We start from the raw sequence: 17,915 nt of genomic DNA on the forward strand, positions 1-17,915 counted from the left end.
ACTCATATATGTGTTTATGTACTATATAATCTTTTTTGTATGATACCTACATATATTGTTGTGACAAAATAAATAAATAAATAAAAAGCAAGAAAAGCCAGGCCTTATAGAGTTGCCCACACACTGTGCTCCAGATGGGTGTCCTTTGCACGCAGCTGGATGTCATTGGCACACCCAGCCAGCCTTATCCAATGGATGAAGAAGATAGGAAAAGGTCATCTATCGTAATCAGAGGGATGCTAGCTTGGAAAGGCCCAGTAGACAAAAGCAGGCGAACAAGACTGCGGCTGCATCATATAACCCTCTCTTGGTAAAATCTGCACCTGTTGAAAATCTGCTCTGTCAGGTAACAACCATGATTCATCCTCACCCAAGCCTAACCCAGATTCGGAAGCAGCCTCCCGCCTCTAAAAAGATTGCGTTCAGACAAGCAGGACTCCCCCCCACCCTGCCCTTTGTTTCAGATTCAGGTGGGAGATTTAGGAGAAAGGCCTGCCGGCCACCAAGCGCGCCTCCGCCCCTGAATCGCCCCCCGCCCCACCGCTTGCGCGGCCCCGCCGAGCTCTTTTTTTCTTTTGGCTCGGAGCCAAAGGCATCCCGCTTGGGTTGCATCAGACCAGACGCTCCTCCTGCTGCTGCCGCCGCTGCGTCCCTTGTTTGCCCAGCCTTTCGGCTGAAGATTGCGCTCCCTCTTCAGGTGATCGATCCTGCCTGCTGAGGCAAGCGGGCGGATGGTCCTCGGAGCTGCTTGCTCTCCTGCAAAAATGCTTTCTAAAAGCAACCACTTGCTTAGGAAATTCTCGACCACAGCCAGGGTGAGTAGGAAAGGTGGGGACGTGGACAGGGGCTTCGGTTCGAAAGGGTAGAAAAGAAGGATGCTGCTGCCCACTCCTCTCCCCCCCCCCGCCCCCGCCACTTGCTGCCCGGCTGGCAAAATTGGGTTTCTGGGACAGACAGGTCAGGACTGAGGCATAATTTTGGTTTGCCAGAGGATTGGAAACAAAAAAGGATGGGAGGTGAGGCAGGAGAACTATTGTAATGGGAACAGACGGGGCGTTTTGTTTTTGCTTCTTGCTGTTGTTTTAACAAAGAAGAAATTCACCACAATTTGGTTGCTGGTGTTCTTCCAAAGGCTTGCCAAAAAGTTTCTGCTTATGTAGGATGCTGTCAGTCTAAAAAAATAGCTCCGCGTCATGACTATATAGGATAATCCAGCCATGGGATAAAAGGCATTACAGTAGGCTCCCTGGGAAAAATGGGATGGTTGGATTTTTTTCCCATGGTGTGTGTGTGTTTGTGTGTGCACTCGCACGTGGAAATGCATGCAGCAAGTAAGCCATTCCTTTCAGACTGATACATGTGTCATAATTCCTGGAGATGTTCAAAAGAATTCCTGCTTTAGACCTGGAGATGTTGCCTTTTATATCTAACTAGTCATTTAATGTTTACCTTAAACTATTTCTCACATTGTATGTCACCGTTGCACAGGGTCCTTCACATTAGCCGTGTACGGCAGGCTCTCATGAAAGAGATTAGTTCAATATCAGCCAAGTAGTTTCAGAGTAAAATCTGCCTTTCTAATAATTTCCCACCTTCTGCCATTTGAGACCCTGGAAAGCACTGGGGGACTAGAAATCTGCAAATTCCACACTATCTTGACCCCTTCTAACTGGGAATTATGTATCTCTTTCCAAATTGGGAAAGGTTATATTGTAGTGTACTATTTTCTTACTGATTGTGTAGTTAACTGTTATGGAATACTATTTTGCCTTAACATGTTAAAACATTTTATTTGGAGCCTGAGAATTTTCCAAGGTTTTTTTTTTTTTTGCACAGAAAACACTTTAATCCAGATGTTTTAAATATTGTGTGTGCATGAGAGATAAAGTTCTACCAGCACTATTTCTTCTGGAGACATATCGTACAGTATGGTATTGTTACAGAAAACTCAATTGTACTAAACAGGACTAATGCCCTGAAATGTACTTCTGTGGGATTTGCACTGAAAGTCCCTTTAGTTCTTTTCCTTACTCAATTGCTTCTGTGTGCAAATTCACAAACTCAGCCAAGTATCTCTTCCTTTATTGGAGGTGGGGTTGCATATGTGCTTGACAACACATATGTTTAGTGAACTGCCAGCCTCCTAAATAAAATTTTAAAAAAATCCATGTTAAGGAACGAATATAGTAAGAAGGCTTCATATGAGCTCCCTGGATTGCATCAGCAATGTTAACTATGAGAATGAATGACTGACGACAGCACATTGCCTCTGGATAGACTTTACGAGCTTTACAGCTGTAAGCAGAGCAGCCAGTAGACGTGGAAATGATTACATGTCTTATGCTTTAACCACATAAAGACTCTTTCAAGCAGCCATATATTGCAGCCAAAGTTATGTATCCAGCTATGCACTGGAAATTTACCTCCAAGAATCACAGTATAAACCCTTGTGCTTAAATTTGGTTTCTTAAGACTTTTCTCCAAAAGAAAAAGTCTTAGTTTGCTTTTTTCTCTCTCTTGTGGATTGCCTTATTGACAACAAAGAAATTAAATATGATCCACATCGAGACCCATTTAGATTCCTGATGAGATGTCTTTCCATTTCTTTACTGTATATTCATTTGTATACGCATGCAGTGAAATAAAGGGCTTTCACGTTTGTTTTATACACAGCAATTTTGTTATATTGATTTCACTTTCATAGGAAAAAACCCCTCTTTGATTGTATTCCCATAGTGTGCTAGGCCAGTGATTGTTTTAAATACAAATTGATTATTTTTAAATTAATTCATTTATTTATATTTTGTCATGTTTATGTAGCGTATATTGGAGGTGGTGACCCTTTGAGAGCTATATGCAATATCTCATTTTAATGTATGCAATTAGTATACATTTAAAATGACAATAAAGTTATTCTAAGTCTATAGTTTCTTGAAAAATTGTCACTGCTATGTCCATATAAATATCATCTAAAGCAGGGGTCTCCAACCTTGGCAACTATAAGACTTGAGGACTTCAACTTCCAGAGTTCCTCAGCCAGTCCACAAGTCTTAAAGTTGCCAAGGTTGGAGACCCCTAATCTAAAGGTATAAACCATGATTTGCAAGTCCCCACCCCCAAAAAAACACCCTTATTTCTCTTTCTCCATATGAATGAATGGTCATTGGCCAGAAATAAATCCACAAAGCAAAAACAGAAAGTCTTCATTGAATCCACACTTCCCCACAACTCTGGTACCAAGATGAGTCATCCTTTAAGGACATACCTGTAGCTTTTCCCTCATCCTTGGCCCAAGGCTAAATTTAAGTAGGTTACTTTTTTGACCCAGTGTGGAAATTGTGCCTTTCATCATCTTCATATGCAGATATGCTGATAATGTAATTGGCTGAGATCTGTCCAGTTCCTATTAGCTACTTTGGACTGTGGCATTGTTGTCATATGGATCTGATAGGCAGGTTCGTGGTGCAACTTGTCTGGTAGACGCATGTAGAAGTTATTTCACGGTCACTTGAAATATATCACTAAGGCAGTAAAGCAAATGACAAACAACATTGCTCTAGCACAGTGTTTTTCAAACTTGGCAGTTTTAAGATGTGTGGACTTCATGTCCCAGAATTCAGAGTGCTGACTTAGAAATTCTGGGAGGTGAAATCCACAATGTTGCTTTATTAGTGGACATGAAGAAGAGAAGCATAATGAAATCTGCGTCAGGAGACGCAAACACAAGCTACACATAACGTAAGAGCTCATTTCTGATTAGGGAGCTGAGTTTCAGTTTTTGTTGTTTTTACTACGCAGGGTTAAGGCATTTGCTATATGTATGTATTTTGCTTGTCCTGAAAGAATTTGTTGACCATGTCCATAAGATAACTGGATAGACACTTTTCAGAAATGGTATAGGGTCTCCTGCTTGAGCAGGGGGTTGGACTAGATCAGGGGTCTCCAACCTTGGCAACTTTAAGCCTGGTGGACTTCAACTCCCAGAATTCCCCAGCCAGCAAAGCTGAGTTGAAGTCCTCCAGGGTTAAAGTTGCCAAGGTTGGAGATCCCTGGACTAGATGACCTACAAGGTCCCTTCCAACTCTGTTATTCTGTAACTGGAACAGAATGATTATAGGGAAATTAGCTGATCTTTGGAGGTGTTTTTTGTTAACTGAATTTGTTTTGCTTTTGTAGGACTACTATCAAAATAAACTAAAGCTAGCTTTAATAGGCCAGAGTCTGTTTGGACAAGAAGTCTACAAGCATTTGCAAAAAGAAGGGCACAAAGTGGTTGGAGTGTTCACAGTCCCAGACAAAAATGGGAAAGCAGATCCTTTGGGTAAGTAGATAAGCTCTAATGGCTACAATACGTACCAGGCAGCATTTGAGTGCAGAATCAATTGTACTTTTCTTATGTTCTAGTTCATGTTCTTACACCAGCCTCAATGATGCCTGAACCCATGTGGCTTAGATATCCCAGAGTGAAGGCCACTTGTTCTGACCAAGCTTCCCAAAAATGGCAAACCCTCTGAAGTTCCTTTATTAGGAGCGCCAGCAGCCCTGGCAAAAAGTTTCTCTCTCACCGCAGGCTAACAAGTCTGTCTGGCAGGGAGATGAATAGTTGTCTGCCACATCTATTTCTATTCCTGCCTTTTATCCCCAGAGCTAGGGTGGGGTTTCGCTAGCAGCGATGGCTTTTCCTTCCCAAGGATCGGCCCACAGATTTCCACTGCTCTCCTCTCCTCTGCCTTCTGCGCATCTGCGCATCAGGCACTGGACCCAGCTGTTCCTCCTCTTCCTCATCAGCCACCTCCAGACCTGGGGGCTGTTTACTGTCCATCTGAGGGCTGATGGACAGTCCAGGCTCTGCCTCTGTCTCTCTCTGCCAGCTTCATTCCCTCTTCCCCCTTGGAGCTCTCAGGCTGCCTTGATGCTGACCATGACTCCCACGCCGCTGCCTCCTCCTCTGATTCGGCTGCTAGAGGGGCAGGCGGCCGACAGGTCACAACATCACTATGGTATTAAAGTAAGATGCAAGAGTGCAGGCTTTCTTGGCTATAATGTTACTGTGATATCTGAATGGGTTCTTGATATGTTCCTACATATGTTATTTGCATCTGTTTAGTTAGTTGAGAATGTATTGCTTCAGGAGTTAAGGTGCTAGGCTAGAAGCAGGGAGACCATGAATTCTAGGCACAAAGCCTAGAAAGGAGGTACAAGTAGTCCTTGTTTAGCAAACATTCACAAGCACTGAAAAAAGTGATTTATAATTGGTCCTTGCAGTTACAGCCATCGCAGCAGCCCCACTGCCATGTAATCAAAATTTGTGCGCTTGGCAACTGGCATGTATTTACGATAATTGCAGGATCCCAGAGTCACGTGATTGCACATTTGTGACCTTCCCAGCTGGATTATGTCAACCAAAGTTGAAGAAAGCTGTATTCACTTAATGATTACACGATACCCTTAAACTGAAGTGATTTTCTTAATAACCATGACAAAAAGTTGTAAAATCGGGTGTGACTCAGCAACCGCCTTTTTTAGCAGTAGAAATGTTGGTTCCCAATTGTGGTCGTAAATTGAGGATTACCGCTAATGGCAAACCTCTTCTGAAAAACCTTGCCAAAAAAGCTGCAGAAATTTGTTCAGGCAATTGTCAGAAGTCAACACACAAAACACACACACACAAAGTTATTAATTGGCTATAACACATATTTTTATGACAGTCATTTCAACTCCATGCTGCAGCTTATATTTTAGTTCTGAAATCAAGAAAATAGTGACAAGCCTTTTGTTTTCCAGCCTCAGCTGCCGAAAGGGATGGAACTCCTGTCTTCAAATTCCCAAGGTGGAGAGTTAAAGGCAAACCTATCCAGGAAGTTCTTGAAGCCTATAACTCAGTTGCAGCAGAATTGAATGTCCTTCCATTCTGCACACAGTTCATTCCAATGGAGGTTATTGACAGTCCAAAGCATGGCTCTATTATTTACCATCCCTCAATCCTTCCTCGCCACCGAGGAGCATCTGCAATCAATTGGTAAGTAGGCTTAATTATAATTTATCTGACAGATGGAAGGTCAGAGAGAGCCAGAGTCTGAGATGTCCACAGTCCACATTACACAACAATGTTGTGGCTTGGGTGGAAGTAGCACTAGCACTTAGACTTATATACCGCTTCACAGTGCTTTACAGCCCTCTCTAAGCGGTTTACAGAGTCATCCTATTGCCCCCAACAATCTGGGTTCTCATTTTACCGACTTCAGAAGAATGGAAGGCTGAGTCAACCTTGAGCATGTGAGACCCGAACTGCCAAATTGCAGGCAGCCAGCAATCAGCCTGTAGTACTGCGTTCTAACCACTGTGCCACCATGGCTCTTATAACAATGCTCAGCTTCACTAATGTTTCTTGACAAAGGTTTTCCTGTGTAAGTATCCTGCCTTGTTAATGGACTTCTATAGGGAAGAAGTTCTCCAGGTTTCATCTTTTATTTGTAACTTTTCCACTTTCCATCCGTTAAAGAAAAAACATGATAGTTGATTTTTTAGGAAAATTCATTGTTGTTTTTTCCTAAATAATATACTGTACAAAGGTAGTAAGGAATAAGCAGTGCAGTAGTTTCACATGGATCATTTAATATAAGAATGAAAAGAAAATCCATTGTTCAAAAGATTTGAGTTCTTTGACAAATTTGCAAAGCTAATACATTTGTTTTATAGAGGTAAAGTCTCACTAAGTCAAGTTCATCTCACAAAGACTGTGTTTGGTGGCAGAGTAGTTAGAGTGCAGTACTGCAGGCTACTTCTGCTGCCTGCTGGCTGCTTGTAATTTGGCTGTTCAAATCTCACCAGGCTCAAGGTTGACTCAGCCTTCCATCCTTCCAAGGTGGGTAAAATGAGGACCCAGATTGTTGGGGCCAATATGCTGACTCTGTAAACCACTTAGAGAAATAACCCAGATCCCAGTAAGCCAGTACACAGGGCTGTAAAGCACTGTGAAGTAGTATAGAAGTCTAAGTGCTATTGCTATTCATGTGGTTTTATTTGGCAAATTTATGGACATGTCTTGAATTGCCTTCTTTTAGGTTTTACTGCCCTGTCTAGTCTAAAGTCCTGGAATTAAGCATTAAGCCAGACCCTTCTTAACCTCTGAAATCAGGCAAAGTTGATCAGTAATGAAGGTAATGAAGAAAGGAGACATTTTTTAAAAATAAAATCATATTTTACTTATTTTCAGGACTTTAATTCAAGGAGATAAGAAGGCTGGATTTTCAGTTTTTTGGGCAGACGAAGGTTTGGACACAGGACCAATTCTTCTGCAGAGGGAATGCGATGTTGGTCCAAATGAAACTGTTGATGACCTGTATAATCGGTTTCTTTTCCCAGAGGGAATCAAAGCTATGGTGAGACATCTTGACTAATCATAATTAGCTAAAAGGTTTCACTGTACTGAGCTGTGGAGAAAAGCAGATCAGGAAGAGAGCACTTATTTAAACAATCTCTCTGCTGTGTGAAGAGGGCAAAAAAGACCCCCCCCCAAAAAAGGATAACATGCTAATTGACTATAATGGTGAACATATGACTGAGAGAGAGATAATACAAAGGTTGTAAATGCAGCCATTGTTTGCAAAATTAGTTTTCCATCTCTGTCATAACTGCAAATAGTCAGAGTAATGTCAAGTAATTATGAAACTTGTGTTTTAGCACATCTGGAAGGCATTTACTTGGGGAGGACCGCAGCAGAGGCCTCAACTCTGGGTCTGGAACTAAAGTGATTATTTAATCCTATAAAATATATTAAAGACTAAACTGACAACTGAATATGGGATTTCTTAGGGCCCATTTATAGAAATATGGGCATTAATCTTGGAGTACCACTCTACCCTGTTCTTATGACATTGGAGCCTTTCAGCAGCTGTTCTGCACCTAAGCCAATTAATAGGAAAAATAAAGTCCAGTTGCTTTTTGGAAAAGCACCTTTGGGACAACCATGACCTGGATGACTGAAAATCTCCACAGACATTTAGATAAATGAGCATCTGTATGGCATATGAAAAGAGGAAAGGGTATTTGGCAAGGACTGGACTGTGAATAAAGTCTCTCTCCCTTTCCAGCAACCCCATGTGTGGGTAGCTATGTTGGGAGCTAGAATTTCTAAGGCAAGGAATGTTAAATATGTCAATAAATAACTACCACTAATACCGTATATAAGAAGTGCAACGCAATGTTTCCAATAAGCTTCAGCTGGAGAAAGCATAGTTGATTTTAAACTTGGAGGTTGTAAGAATTCTGTTAGGGGTAGTTGACTGCTTATAGAGATTTCTTTCTTAATATAGAACAAAGGTTTTTTGTTAACCGTACCATAATACAGGTAGTCCTTGACTTACAACCTCAATTGAGCCCAAAATTTCTGTTGCTAAATGAGACATTTGTTAAGTGAGATGTGCCCCATTTTACGCCCTTTTTGCCATAGTTGTTAAGTGAATCGCTGCAATTTTTTTAAAAATTTGAATTGTTGAATTAGTAACATGTTTGTTAAGTGAATCCGGCTTCCCCATTCACTTTGCTCGTCAGAAGGCCACAAAAGATGATCTTGTGACCCTGGGACGCAGCAAGCGTCATAAGTATGAATCAGTTGTCAAGCATCTGAATTTTGATCATATGACCATGGCGATGCTACAACAGTTGTAAATGTGAAGAATGGTCGTAAGTCACTTGTTTCAATGTCGTAACTTTGAATGGTCACTAAATGAACTGCTGTAAGTTGACGACTATCTGTAGTGAAGCTGCAGTCAGGATTAAGCCAGTAAAAGAGAGGGAGCGTGACAGTGCTTGCAGTTGGATATGCAGCCTCTATGACCAGGCATATCCTAGTGTTGTGTATTCCCAGAACTTCTACAGGATTCAAGAGCTCAACTAATGTCGGCACTGGTTCTGACTACTTAAATAGTTAAGAAAATGTTTGCTTTCCTAGATCAATCAAAGATGCTTTTTGTTGTTGCTGTTTAGACAGAAGCTGTGCAGCTAATTGCTGATGGCCAAGCTCCTCGGATACCTCAGCCTGAAGAAGGTGCTACCTATGAAGGCATCCAGAAGAAAGAAAATGCCAAGGTACCTTGAGCAATAGAGCACTGTTCTTTAAAATCCAGGCATCTCATGAAGGAGGAATGGGCTACAACCTGCTGGCTGATTTAATGCTTTGCACTAAGTTTTCTCTGTTAAACAAGCCATGATTGGCTAATCTGCAAGGGTTGGTTTTGTACAGCATTGCAAGCCCCAAAGAAATTACATTTGGCTTATTGGGATCTGGTTATTTTTCCTCCAATAGACTAATATGATTGTCTATCTAGAGCAGTGTTTCTCAGCCTTGGCAGTTTGAACAAGTGTGGATTTCAAATCCCAGAATCACCCAGGCAGCAAGAGCAGTATTTCTCAACCTTGACAACTTGCAGATGTGTGGATTTCAAGTCCTCAAAACTCTCAAATCAATACAAACCAGAGTTTTCATTTTTCTTAAAAAAAATCCATCTATTTTTATTAAGATGAAATACCAGTTTGTCCATGAGTTCTCTATAGTTTTTTGATTGGTTTCCTAGATTTCTTGGGATCAACCAGCTTTATCTTTGCATAACTGGATCAGAGGACATGATAAAGTACCTGGAGCCTGGGCAGAAATCAATGGCCAGGTAAAACATTACGAATTATAAACTTTATCTACCTTATTGATAATGTAAAGGTCATAGGTATTTATGTATAATTAAATAATGATCAGAAATTCACCATTTTACTAGTATTATTATTGTTAGTAGTACTGTTTGTTAGATACTTGCTACATTTCTTCAGGAGGAACAGTCTTTGCAATTGATATAGTGAAAGACTGTGACTGTCTCAAGGTCTCCTTCCTGATGATGGGCTTCTGTTTGGATTTCATTGCACAAACTCAAAAAGAAATAGGTAGAAAATGAGGAATAATTTGATAATATAACAAGATACATTTTGGTAGTAAAATATGCTGATGACCAAAAAAAGACAATAGCGTGCCTTTTTCTGGAATCAAACTTTCTTCTATAGGACTTTCATTTAAGACAAGTTTGGCAACTTTAAGACTTGTGGACTTCAACTCCCAGAGTTCCTCAGCCAGCTTTGCTGGCTGAGGAACTCTGGGAGTTGAAGTCCACAAATCTTAAAGTTGCCAAGGTTGGAGACCCCTGTTTTAATGTATACCTTCAGTAACAATTTAAAGTAGTCTTTCCGGTCCAGTTGGAAGGAAAGAACAAATATGTTACTTCTATCGAATCCTTTCACTTGCACAAAGCTACTCATTGCTCCTACTCTTTGCTAAACCAAACATTATCTTCATTATAGATGGTTACTTTCTATGGCTCATCCATTCTTGATGGCTTACCACCTTCAGGTGAAGAACTGGAAATACAAGGTGCTGCAAAACCTGGTCTGGTAACTGACAAAGGTCTGGTTCTGTTTGGCAATGATGGAAAGACGGTAAGCTTTTAAAAATACAGTGCTATTGAACTGAAATTAAAGACCCAAATTAACTAACTCTATAAAGATTTTCGTATAGAATGTGTATGAACCTCTTGGATAGGGCCAAAGCCAGGACTAAGTTCATGATAAGAAATTATGCTGAAGGTATTAAAATGAGTCAGTAGCCCCCATTTCCCCCATTCTGCTAACTGCCTTTTTCTGTGTTATTTATTCTGCAGCTGCTAGTAAAGAATCTTCAGTTGGAAGATGGAAAAATGATCCCAGCATCTAACTACTTCGCCACTGATGAGGTAGCTGCAATAGAACTTTCTGAAGAAGAGAAAAAGATGGCAGAAGATATCAAGGTAAAGATTTGGAGGGAGAAAAATACAAGAAAGTGAAACCTAGTTTAAAATTGATTTATTTTAATTTATTTTAAGACCGTAGAGAGGGACTACATTTGTTGCTTTATGTTAAGCATCACTGGATGCTGCACATTAAAATACATTCCATTTTTAGTGTTGTACATTGCTGTTATGAGCCACCCAGAGTGGCAATTTAAGACAACAGCCGTGCAAATAATAAATGAATGAATGAATGCATTTATTTTATTTATTTTTATTTTATTTATTTATTTGATTTCTATACCGCCCTTCTCCCGAAGGACTCAGGGCGGTGTACAGGCAAGAATAAAATAGACGGTACAATATACAAATTTAAAATGCAGTTAAAAAACTTATTTTAAAATTGGCCTGAGAAGTAAAATATATAATAAGCTAAAAAACCCCATTTAAAATTAATTTCTAAGAATTTAAAAATTTGTTAAAATCAATTTAAGCCAGCCCCGCGCGAATAAAAAGATGTGTCTTCAGTTCGTGACGGAATGTCCGAAGGTCAGGTATTTGGCGTAAACCCGGGGGAAGTTCGTTCCAGAGGGTGGGAGCCCCCACAGAGAAGGACCTTCCCCTGGGGGCCGCCAGCCGACATTGCTTGGCGGACGGCACCCTGAGAAGTCCCTCTCTGTGAGAGCGTACGGGTCGGTGGGAGGCATGTGGTAACAGCAGGCGGTCCCGTAAGTACCCAGGCCCTAAGCCATGGAGCGCTTTAAAGGTAGTAACCAACACCTTAAAGTGCACTCGAAAGGCCACAGGTAGCCAGTGCAGTCTGCGCAGGAGCGGTGTTATATGGGAGCTACGCGGAACTCCTTCTATCACCCACGCAGCTGCATTCTGGACTAACTGAAGCCTCCGAGTGCACTTCAAGGGGAGCCCCATGTAGAGAGCATTACAATAATCCAAGCGAGAGGTAACGAGCGCATGAGTGACCGTGCACAAGGCATCCCGATCAAGGAAGGGGCACAACTGCTGAACCAGGCGAACCTGGTGGAAGGCCCCCCTGGAGACGGCCGTCAAATGATCTTCAAACGACAGCCGTTCATCCAGGAGGACACCTAAGTTGCGCACCCTATCCTTTGGGGCCAATAACTCGCCTCCAACAGTCCATTTTATTCTTATTAATTTTTTATGCCACATAACTCCCCAGTGACTGGGTAGTATACAAGTTGTAAGATCTTGAGGTCTGTGTGGTGACAATTCTGCTGTCCTTCAAAAGAGTCATGAAACTACAATTCTTTCCACAGGCATTGGACTGAGGCTATGTGTGAACATTCCTCTTGCAGAACTGACCTTTATTATATCAAATTATTTGTATAATTGTATAATATAAAAATACATAATATTATTTATTAAGCCATCCAGTCATATTGCAGCGGATATGGGAAATTTAATAAAATAAAAATAAATATTTATTTTATTTATTTATTTATTTATTTTGTCACAACAGTATATATAAACATAAGCATGAAATAACTATACAATATATAAGTATGAGTATGTAATAACTATGTTAATTGGATATAACGAAAGGAATCAATAGGACAGGAACGGTAGGCACGTTTGTGCTCTTATGCACGCCCCTTAGGAATGGGGTGAGGTCAATAGTAGACAGTTTTTGGTTGAAGCTTTGGGGATTTTGGGAAGAGACCATAGAGTCAGGTAGTGTATTCCAAGCATTAACAACTCTATTACTGAAGTCATATTTTCTGCAATCAAGATTGGAGCAGTTAACATTAAACTTAAATCTATTGTGTGCTTGTGTATTGTTGTAATTGAAGCTGAAGTAGTCTTTGACAGGAAGGAAGGACATTCTATGAGTTAAACTCAGGTTGTGTCGAAGGCGGCATAGTTCTAAATTTTCTAAACCCAGGATTTCAAGTCTGGTGGCATAAGGTATTTTGTTGTATTCAGAGGAGTGGAGAACTCTTCTTGTAAAATATTTCTGGACACGTTCAATTGTATTGATGTCAGAAATGTGGTATGGGTTCCAAACAGTCGAGCTATATTCAAGAATTGGTCTAGCAAATGTTTTATATGCTCTGGTTAGTAGTGTAGTGTTTTTTACTTTATTATTAGTGTTATTAATTATTAATTAATAATAATTAATTAATATTAATAATTAATTAATATTAATTAATATTAGTGTTTTTTAATATTGTTTACTTTGAATTCTTGTGAGTAGTGTAGATTTGTATGCAAGTTGGGAACCATACAAACTGGATTATAATTACAAGAAAGTAAATATTTTAAAATACAATGAACCATAGAGCTAGTTAGGCACATACTTTAAGGAAATGGTCTTCCAAAGAGAAGGTAACATCATAGAACAACCTGATTAATTAATGATTTTCCACCTGAGAGGAACTTTCTTAGGATAATATATTCTCTCAGGTTTGTAATCTTTGTACAATACCTGGAAAAAACTTTGCTTTCCAAATAAATCAATTTGCAGCATCTCAGATTTTATCCTTTCAAAATGCTTTGAAGTCTGCAGGAACACAGATGTAATACCTATTTTCCAACACTTTATGGCAGTGTGTGTCTTTTCCTGGGATTGTGTCACAGGAAAAGATACAGTTGTTTTAAGATGCAGTTGGAGACGGATATTATTACATCATGTCGTCGTCTTCTTCTTTGTGTGCCATATCTGTCATTGGATTTTGGCAATCACTATCTTTTGATAGTGTATTTCACAGTTACTTGTGCTGTCTGAAAAAAAATGTTGTTTTCTCCATACTAAATAAGTTCAGGCCTACTTTTCAAAGTTTTTTTTTTAAATTTATTCAGACATCACATTCTTGGCCCAGCATATAGTTATGAATCATCAGTCCAAAGCCTTCCTGTTCATGCTCCTCATGGTGAGGAGTGTAGGTACCGTAATAGGGAGATTAAGATTCTTTGATGCTCATCTTTAGGCTGTGTACCTTATTAGTAGCTTGCGTTATTTGTGTCATTGTCTCAAGATATTTCCATCTTTTGCAGTCCATTTGGAAGGGAATTTTGAGCAACGTGGCTGAAATTGAAGACACCACTGATTTCTTTAAAGCTGGAGCAACATCAATGGATGTGGTTAGGTAATTCTCAAAGATATTGAAGAGCATTAGAGGCATCTCATAGGATGAAATTTACTTTTCATATTACAGGTAGTCCACAACAGTTCATTTAGTGTCCGTTCAAAGTTACAACAGTGCTGAAAAAAGTGATTTATGACCATTTTTCACACTTATGACTGTGGCAGTATCTCCGTGGTCACGAATTAAAAATTTGTGACACTTGGCAACTGATTCATATTTATTGCAGTTGTGGTGTCCTGGGATCATCCTTTTTCCGCTTTTCACAGTTACAACCTTTGCAACATCCCCGTGATCATGCAGTCAAAATTCAGATGCTAGGTAACTGGTTCATACTTATGACCATTCCAACATCCTGAGGGTATGTGATCACTTTTTGCAACCTTTTGACAAGCAAAGTCAATGGGGAAGCTAGATTCACTTAACAACTGCAATAGTTTACTTAACAATGGTAGCAAGAAATGTCGTAAAATGGGGCAAAACTCATTTAACATAAAATTTTGGGCTCAATTGTAGTCCTAAATCAGGACTACCTGTATTGCCTGTTAGCCTACCTTCTGGTAGTGCCAGAAGGAATTTTATCACTCAGAACAAACAGAATTATTTGTTAATTCTAATTAATCTGTTAGTGTTTTTATTTAAAACACTCATGTTCCAAACTGCCAATTCAAAGACAAAGGTTGTGGAGAAAAAGGAGAAGGGGTGGGAAAACTTTGGTATATATTACTATCCCATTACGTTTTCTACCAGGGGATAGAAGAACAATAAATTCCGAAGCACAATTTTTTAAAAAAGTTTTCTACCAGATCAATGTTAGACAATCATCTTTTAAAGTTTCTTTAATATGGATGGTTGCATGAAGAAGAATTAATCCCTTCTAGCTTTATGATTTTTTATCCATTTCTGGATTTGACCAGTTGTTCCATTTTCAATGTCTTTATATCTTAAGGGTGATTGAAGAGATCAAGCAAAAATGTGCTGGACTTGAACTTCAGAATGAAGCTATCTACATGGCCCCCAGATTTGGTGATTTTGTTCAAATGGTCGTCAGAAAGCACAGAGGAGAAGACAAGGAAGAAGAATTAGAGATAGATTATGTGAGCTGGTTTCTAAAATGTTATAGTTATGTATGTTTGGGTATATTCTAGGCAGCAGATTGGTAATAAATACTGAACACTCTAAATAATTCCATCATAAGAAAAATCATAGTACTTTCCAGTTAGGTACTATATGTATTTGGTCAGTGGTTGAAATGTGTTAAGCCAGCAGATATTTGTGTGTGAGTGTGTGCATATGTGCATGCACATACCTTTGAGTCAGTTTGGCCCTTGGTGACTCCCTGGTTGAGGCCCGGTAGCTTTCTTAGTAAGTGTTCAGAAATGATTTGCCATTGTCTGCTTTCTAGGGCTGAGAGAGAATGGCCCGAGGTCACCCAACTGGCTTTATGCCTAAGGCAGGACTAGAACTTATGGTCTCCTGGTTTCTAGCCTGATGCTTTAATCAGTACAAATTGGCTTTTTGATATTTGCATGCAGTTGTGGAAAATTAGTATTTATTATTTGCTTTCTGATGGAATCTGAAGACTGTATTCAATGCAACTACCGTACTTGGGCTATAATCAGTTGGAGAACATATGCTTGTTACACATCATGTTTTCTGTAGGAAACCATTGTTTCTAGGATACTTTGCTAAACCAAATTGTTTGTTTGGGCCCTAGGTTTCAAAATATATTAACCACATGACTATAAAGATGCCATATCAATGTTTCATCAATGGGAGATTTGTAAATGCTGAAGGTGGAAACACGTATGACTCTATAAATCCAACAGATGGATCAGTGAGTAAAACCTCGATACAGTAATGCTGCCCCCCACCCGAACTATTCATATTTGTAGCAATCATAACATGCTGTGGTGGGTTTACCAATGTGTTCATTTCTAGCTTCTTTATTATTATTTTTTTCAAAAGCAGAATATAAGCAGCAAATGTTGCTTTAAAATACCTGCATTTTGGTGAATTGCATTGCACTGGGCAATTCCTGTGGCTTTTAGAGGGTATGCAAGACAAAAGATCCAAAATGTAATAATTTGTAAGTTAGGCATCTTTCCCTAATGAAGATGATGCCAAAATTTATATTGCATATCTAAGAGACAACTCTGCCTAGTGATGCTGTAATGACATTTTATCTCCCTCCTATGGATGTGCTATGCATAATCAGATTGACAACCTGTCACCATCATGAACATAAGAAATATCTGGTAGAAGGGTTTTTTTCCCCCATTATAAAACTGGGGAGGTGAGGGAAGTAGCTCAAGGCTCAACAGTTTGCTGACAACAGGTGAGCACAGCTCGGCTGAGAATTTCTGTACCTATCAATCAGTTATGAAGGACAAGCTGATTGATTACTGATTGTCAGGATTGTAAGCTGACAACCAAGTAAATGTACTTTCCCCATAGATTCCTGTAATCTTGAAACAGCAAAAAGTCTGATGATGGCTTGGGCCATGATGAAGATTTAGGCAACAAGGGTAAAAATGATCACCTGGAAGTAGCTCTAGTATCTTCCAGTTCTTGATATTACACTGCCAAAATTTCAAAATACATGTATTGATAATTGGTGTCGCAGTGCATCAGAAAAGTATTTCTCTGGAAAAAGATATGTTAATAATAGTTAATATACCAAAAATTGCCTGCTATTTTACCAACTCCGTTCATTGGAGATATTAATTGAAGACCTAATAATAACATAGGAAGGGGTAACAAATATTCAACACCCCTTTAGTTTACTTGTTTGTATTTTAAAGATTAAGGTTAATTAATTCAAGTCATCCTAATACTGGGCAGTCTAGGAAATTGTAGCCTGTGTTGAAAGTATAAAGCAGATTTTTGCCTAATTTTTGTAAAAACAAAACAAAACTAAGTGATTTGTTGTAGAATCAGAGAACTCTGGCAGTATGAACTGAACAAAACATGTCATTAAAGCCAGCAGCTCTGTTCAGATGTCGTATTTAATTACATTTCTTTGAAATTTTGGCTTAATCATAGGACTCAACATGCTTTGACTTAGGTTCCCTTGAAGTTGAGCAATTAAACAAGCCTGACCTGTATTTTCCTTGGTTTATTTAGTGCTATCTGCAGACTCAGAATTTTGCTTCCTTTGAGAAAAATAGACAGATTTCCTAGTTCACACAAACACATTGCTTAGCTTATAAATGCTCCTACAAGATGGAGAAGCCAAGAATGAATAATCCAACAGCACAGATCCACATTTCTTACATTTAGGATTAAGCCAGGATTCTAACGAGTGGTTTAACATCATGTCAAAACATGACAAATGAAGTCCTATTTATCAGTTTCATCTATTTTTTTTATTTTGCTTTCAATTTCATTTTCTTTTTCCTTTTCTCCCTTCCCCATAAAAAATATAACAAAACATTTATATTTAGTGTACTATCGATGTAAAAAAAAAATTAAATATGACAGGATAGGAACAATGGAATGAATGAAGAAAATGGGAAGTTTGTAGTTGAACTTGTAAAAACTGCTAAAGCTGTTGGCTTTTGGTTTTTTTAAAGTTAGCAACTTCTTATCTTTATGTAAGGTGATTGCTAAAGTGTCCCTGGCTACGGTGAGTGATGTTGACAGAGCCGTGGGAGCAGCAAAAGATGCCTTTGAATATGGTGAATGGGGAAAGATGAATGCAAGAGAAAGAGGACAATTAATGTACAGGTATGGCACGCAGAACATCTTATATTGTTACTTTTATTTCTGTACTGTTTACTCTGTGTTATCGTAATATGTCCAGTTGAATAGTGTAGACCTGTGATGGCGAACCTATGGCACGTGTGCCTGAGGTGGTACGCAGCACCCTCTCTGATGGCATGCGAGCTGTCACCCCAGTTCAGTTCTGCTGCGCATGCGTACATGCCTCCCACCGGCCAGCTGGTTTTTGGGTCTCTGCCGCTCATGTGGGGGGGATGAGTGCACG

At 39.5% G+C, this 17,915-nt stretch overlaps 1 protein-coding gene across 1 annotated transcript in view; it reads left to right on the plus strand.

Moving 5' to 3' along the window:
* The first annotated feature begins 679 nt into the window (after positions 1-679).
* The window catches only part of ALDH1L2 (aldehyde dehydrogenase 1 family member L2), a 32,276-nt gene continuing 15,040 nt past the window's right edge, over positions 680-17,915 (plus strand). The window contains exons 1-12 of the mRNA XM_058189952.1: positions 680-815; positions 4,177-4,321; positions 5,785-6,019; positions 7,217-7,382; positions 8,989-9,090; positions 9,576-9,665; positions 10,345-10,479; positions 10,701-10,826; positions 13,839-13,930; positions 14,877-15,024; positions 15,645-15,764; positions 17,529-17,656. Of these exons, the coding sequence (XP_058045935.1) occupies positions 732-815; positions 4,177-4,321; positions 5,785-6,019; positions 7,217-7,382; positions 8,989-9,090; positions 9,576-9,665; positions 10,345-10,479; positions 10,701-10,826; positions 13,839-13,930; positions 14,877-15,024; positions 15,645-15,764; positions 17,529-17,656 (1,571 nt within the window). The 5' untranslated portion in view covers positions 680-731. The remainder of the gene's footprint in view (positions 816-4,176; positions 4,322-5,784; positions 6,020-7,216; positions 7,383-8,988; positions 9,091-9,575; positions 9,666-10,344; positions 10,480-10,700; positions 10,827-13,838; positions 13,931-14,876; positions 15,025-15,644; positions 15,765-17,528; positions 17,657-17,915) is intronic.

The sequence above is a fragment of the Ahaetulla prasina genome, chromosome 7, assembly GCF_028640845.1.
Source record: "Ahaetulla prasina isolate Xishuangbanna chromosome 7, ASM2864084v1, whole genome shotgun sequence".
Classification (NCBI taxonomy): Eukaryota; Metazoa; Chordata; class Lepidosauria; order Squamata; family Colubridae; genus Ahaetulla; species Ahaetulla prasina.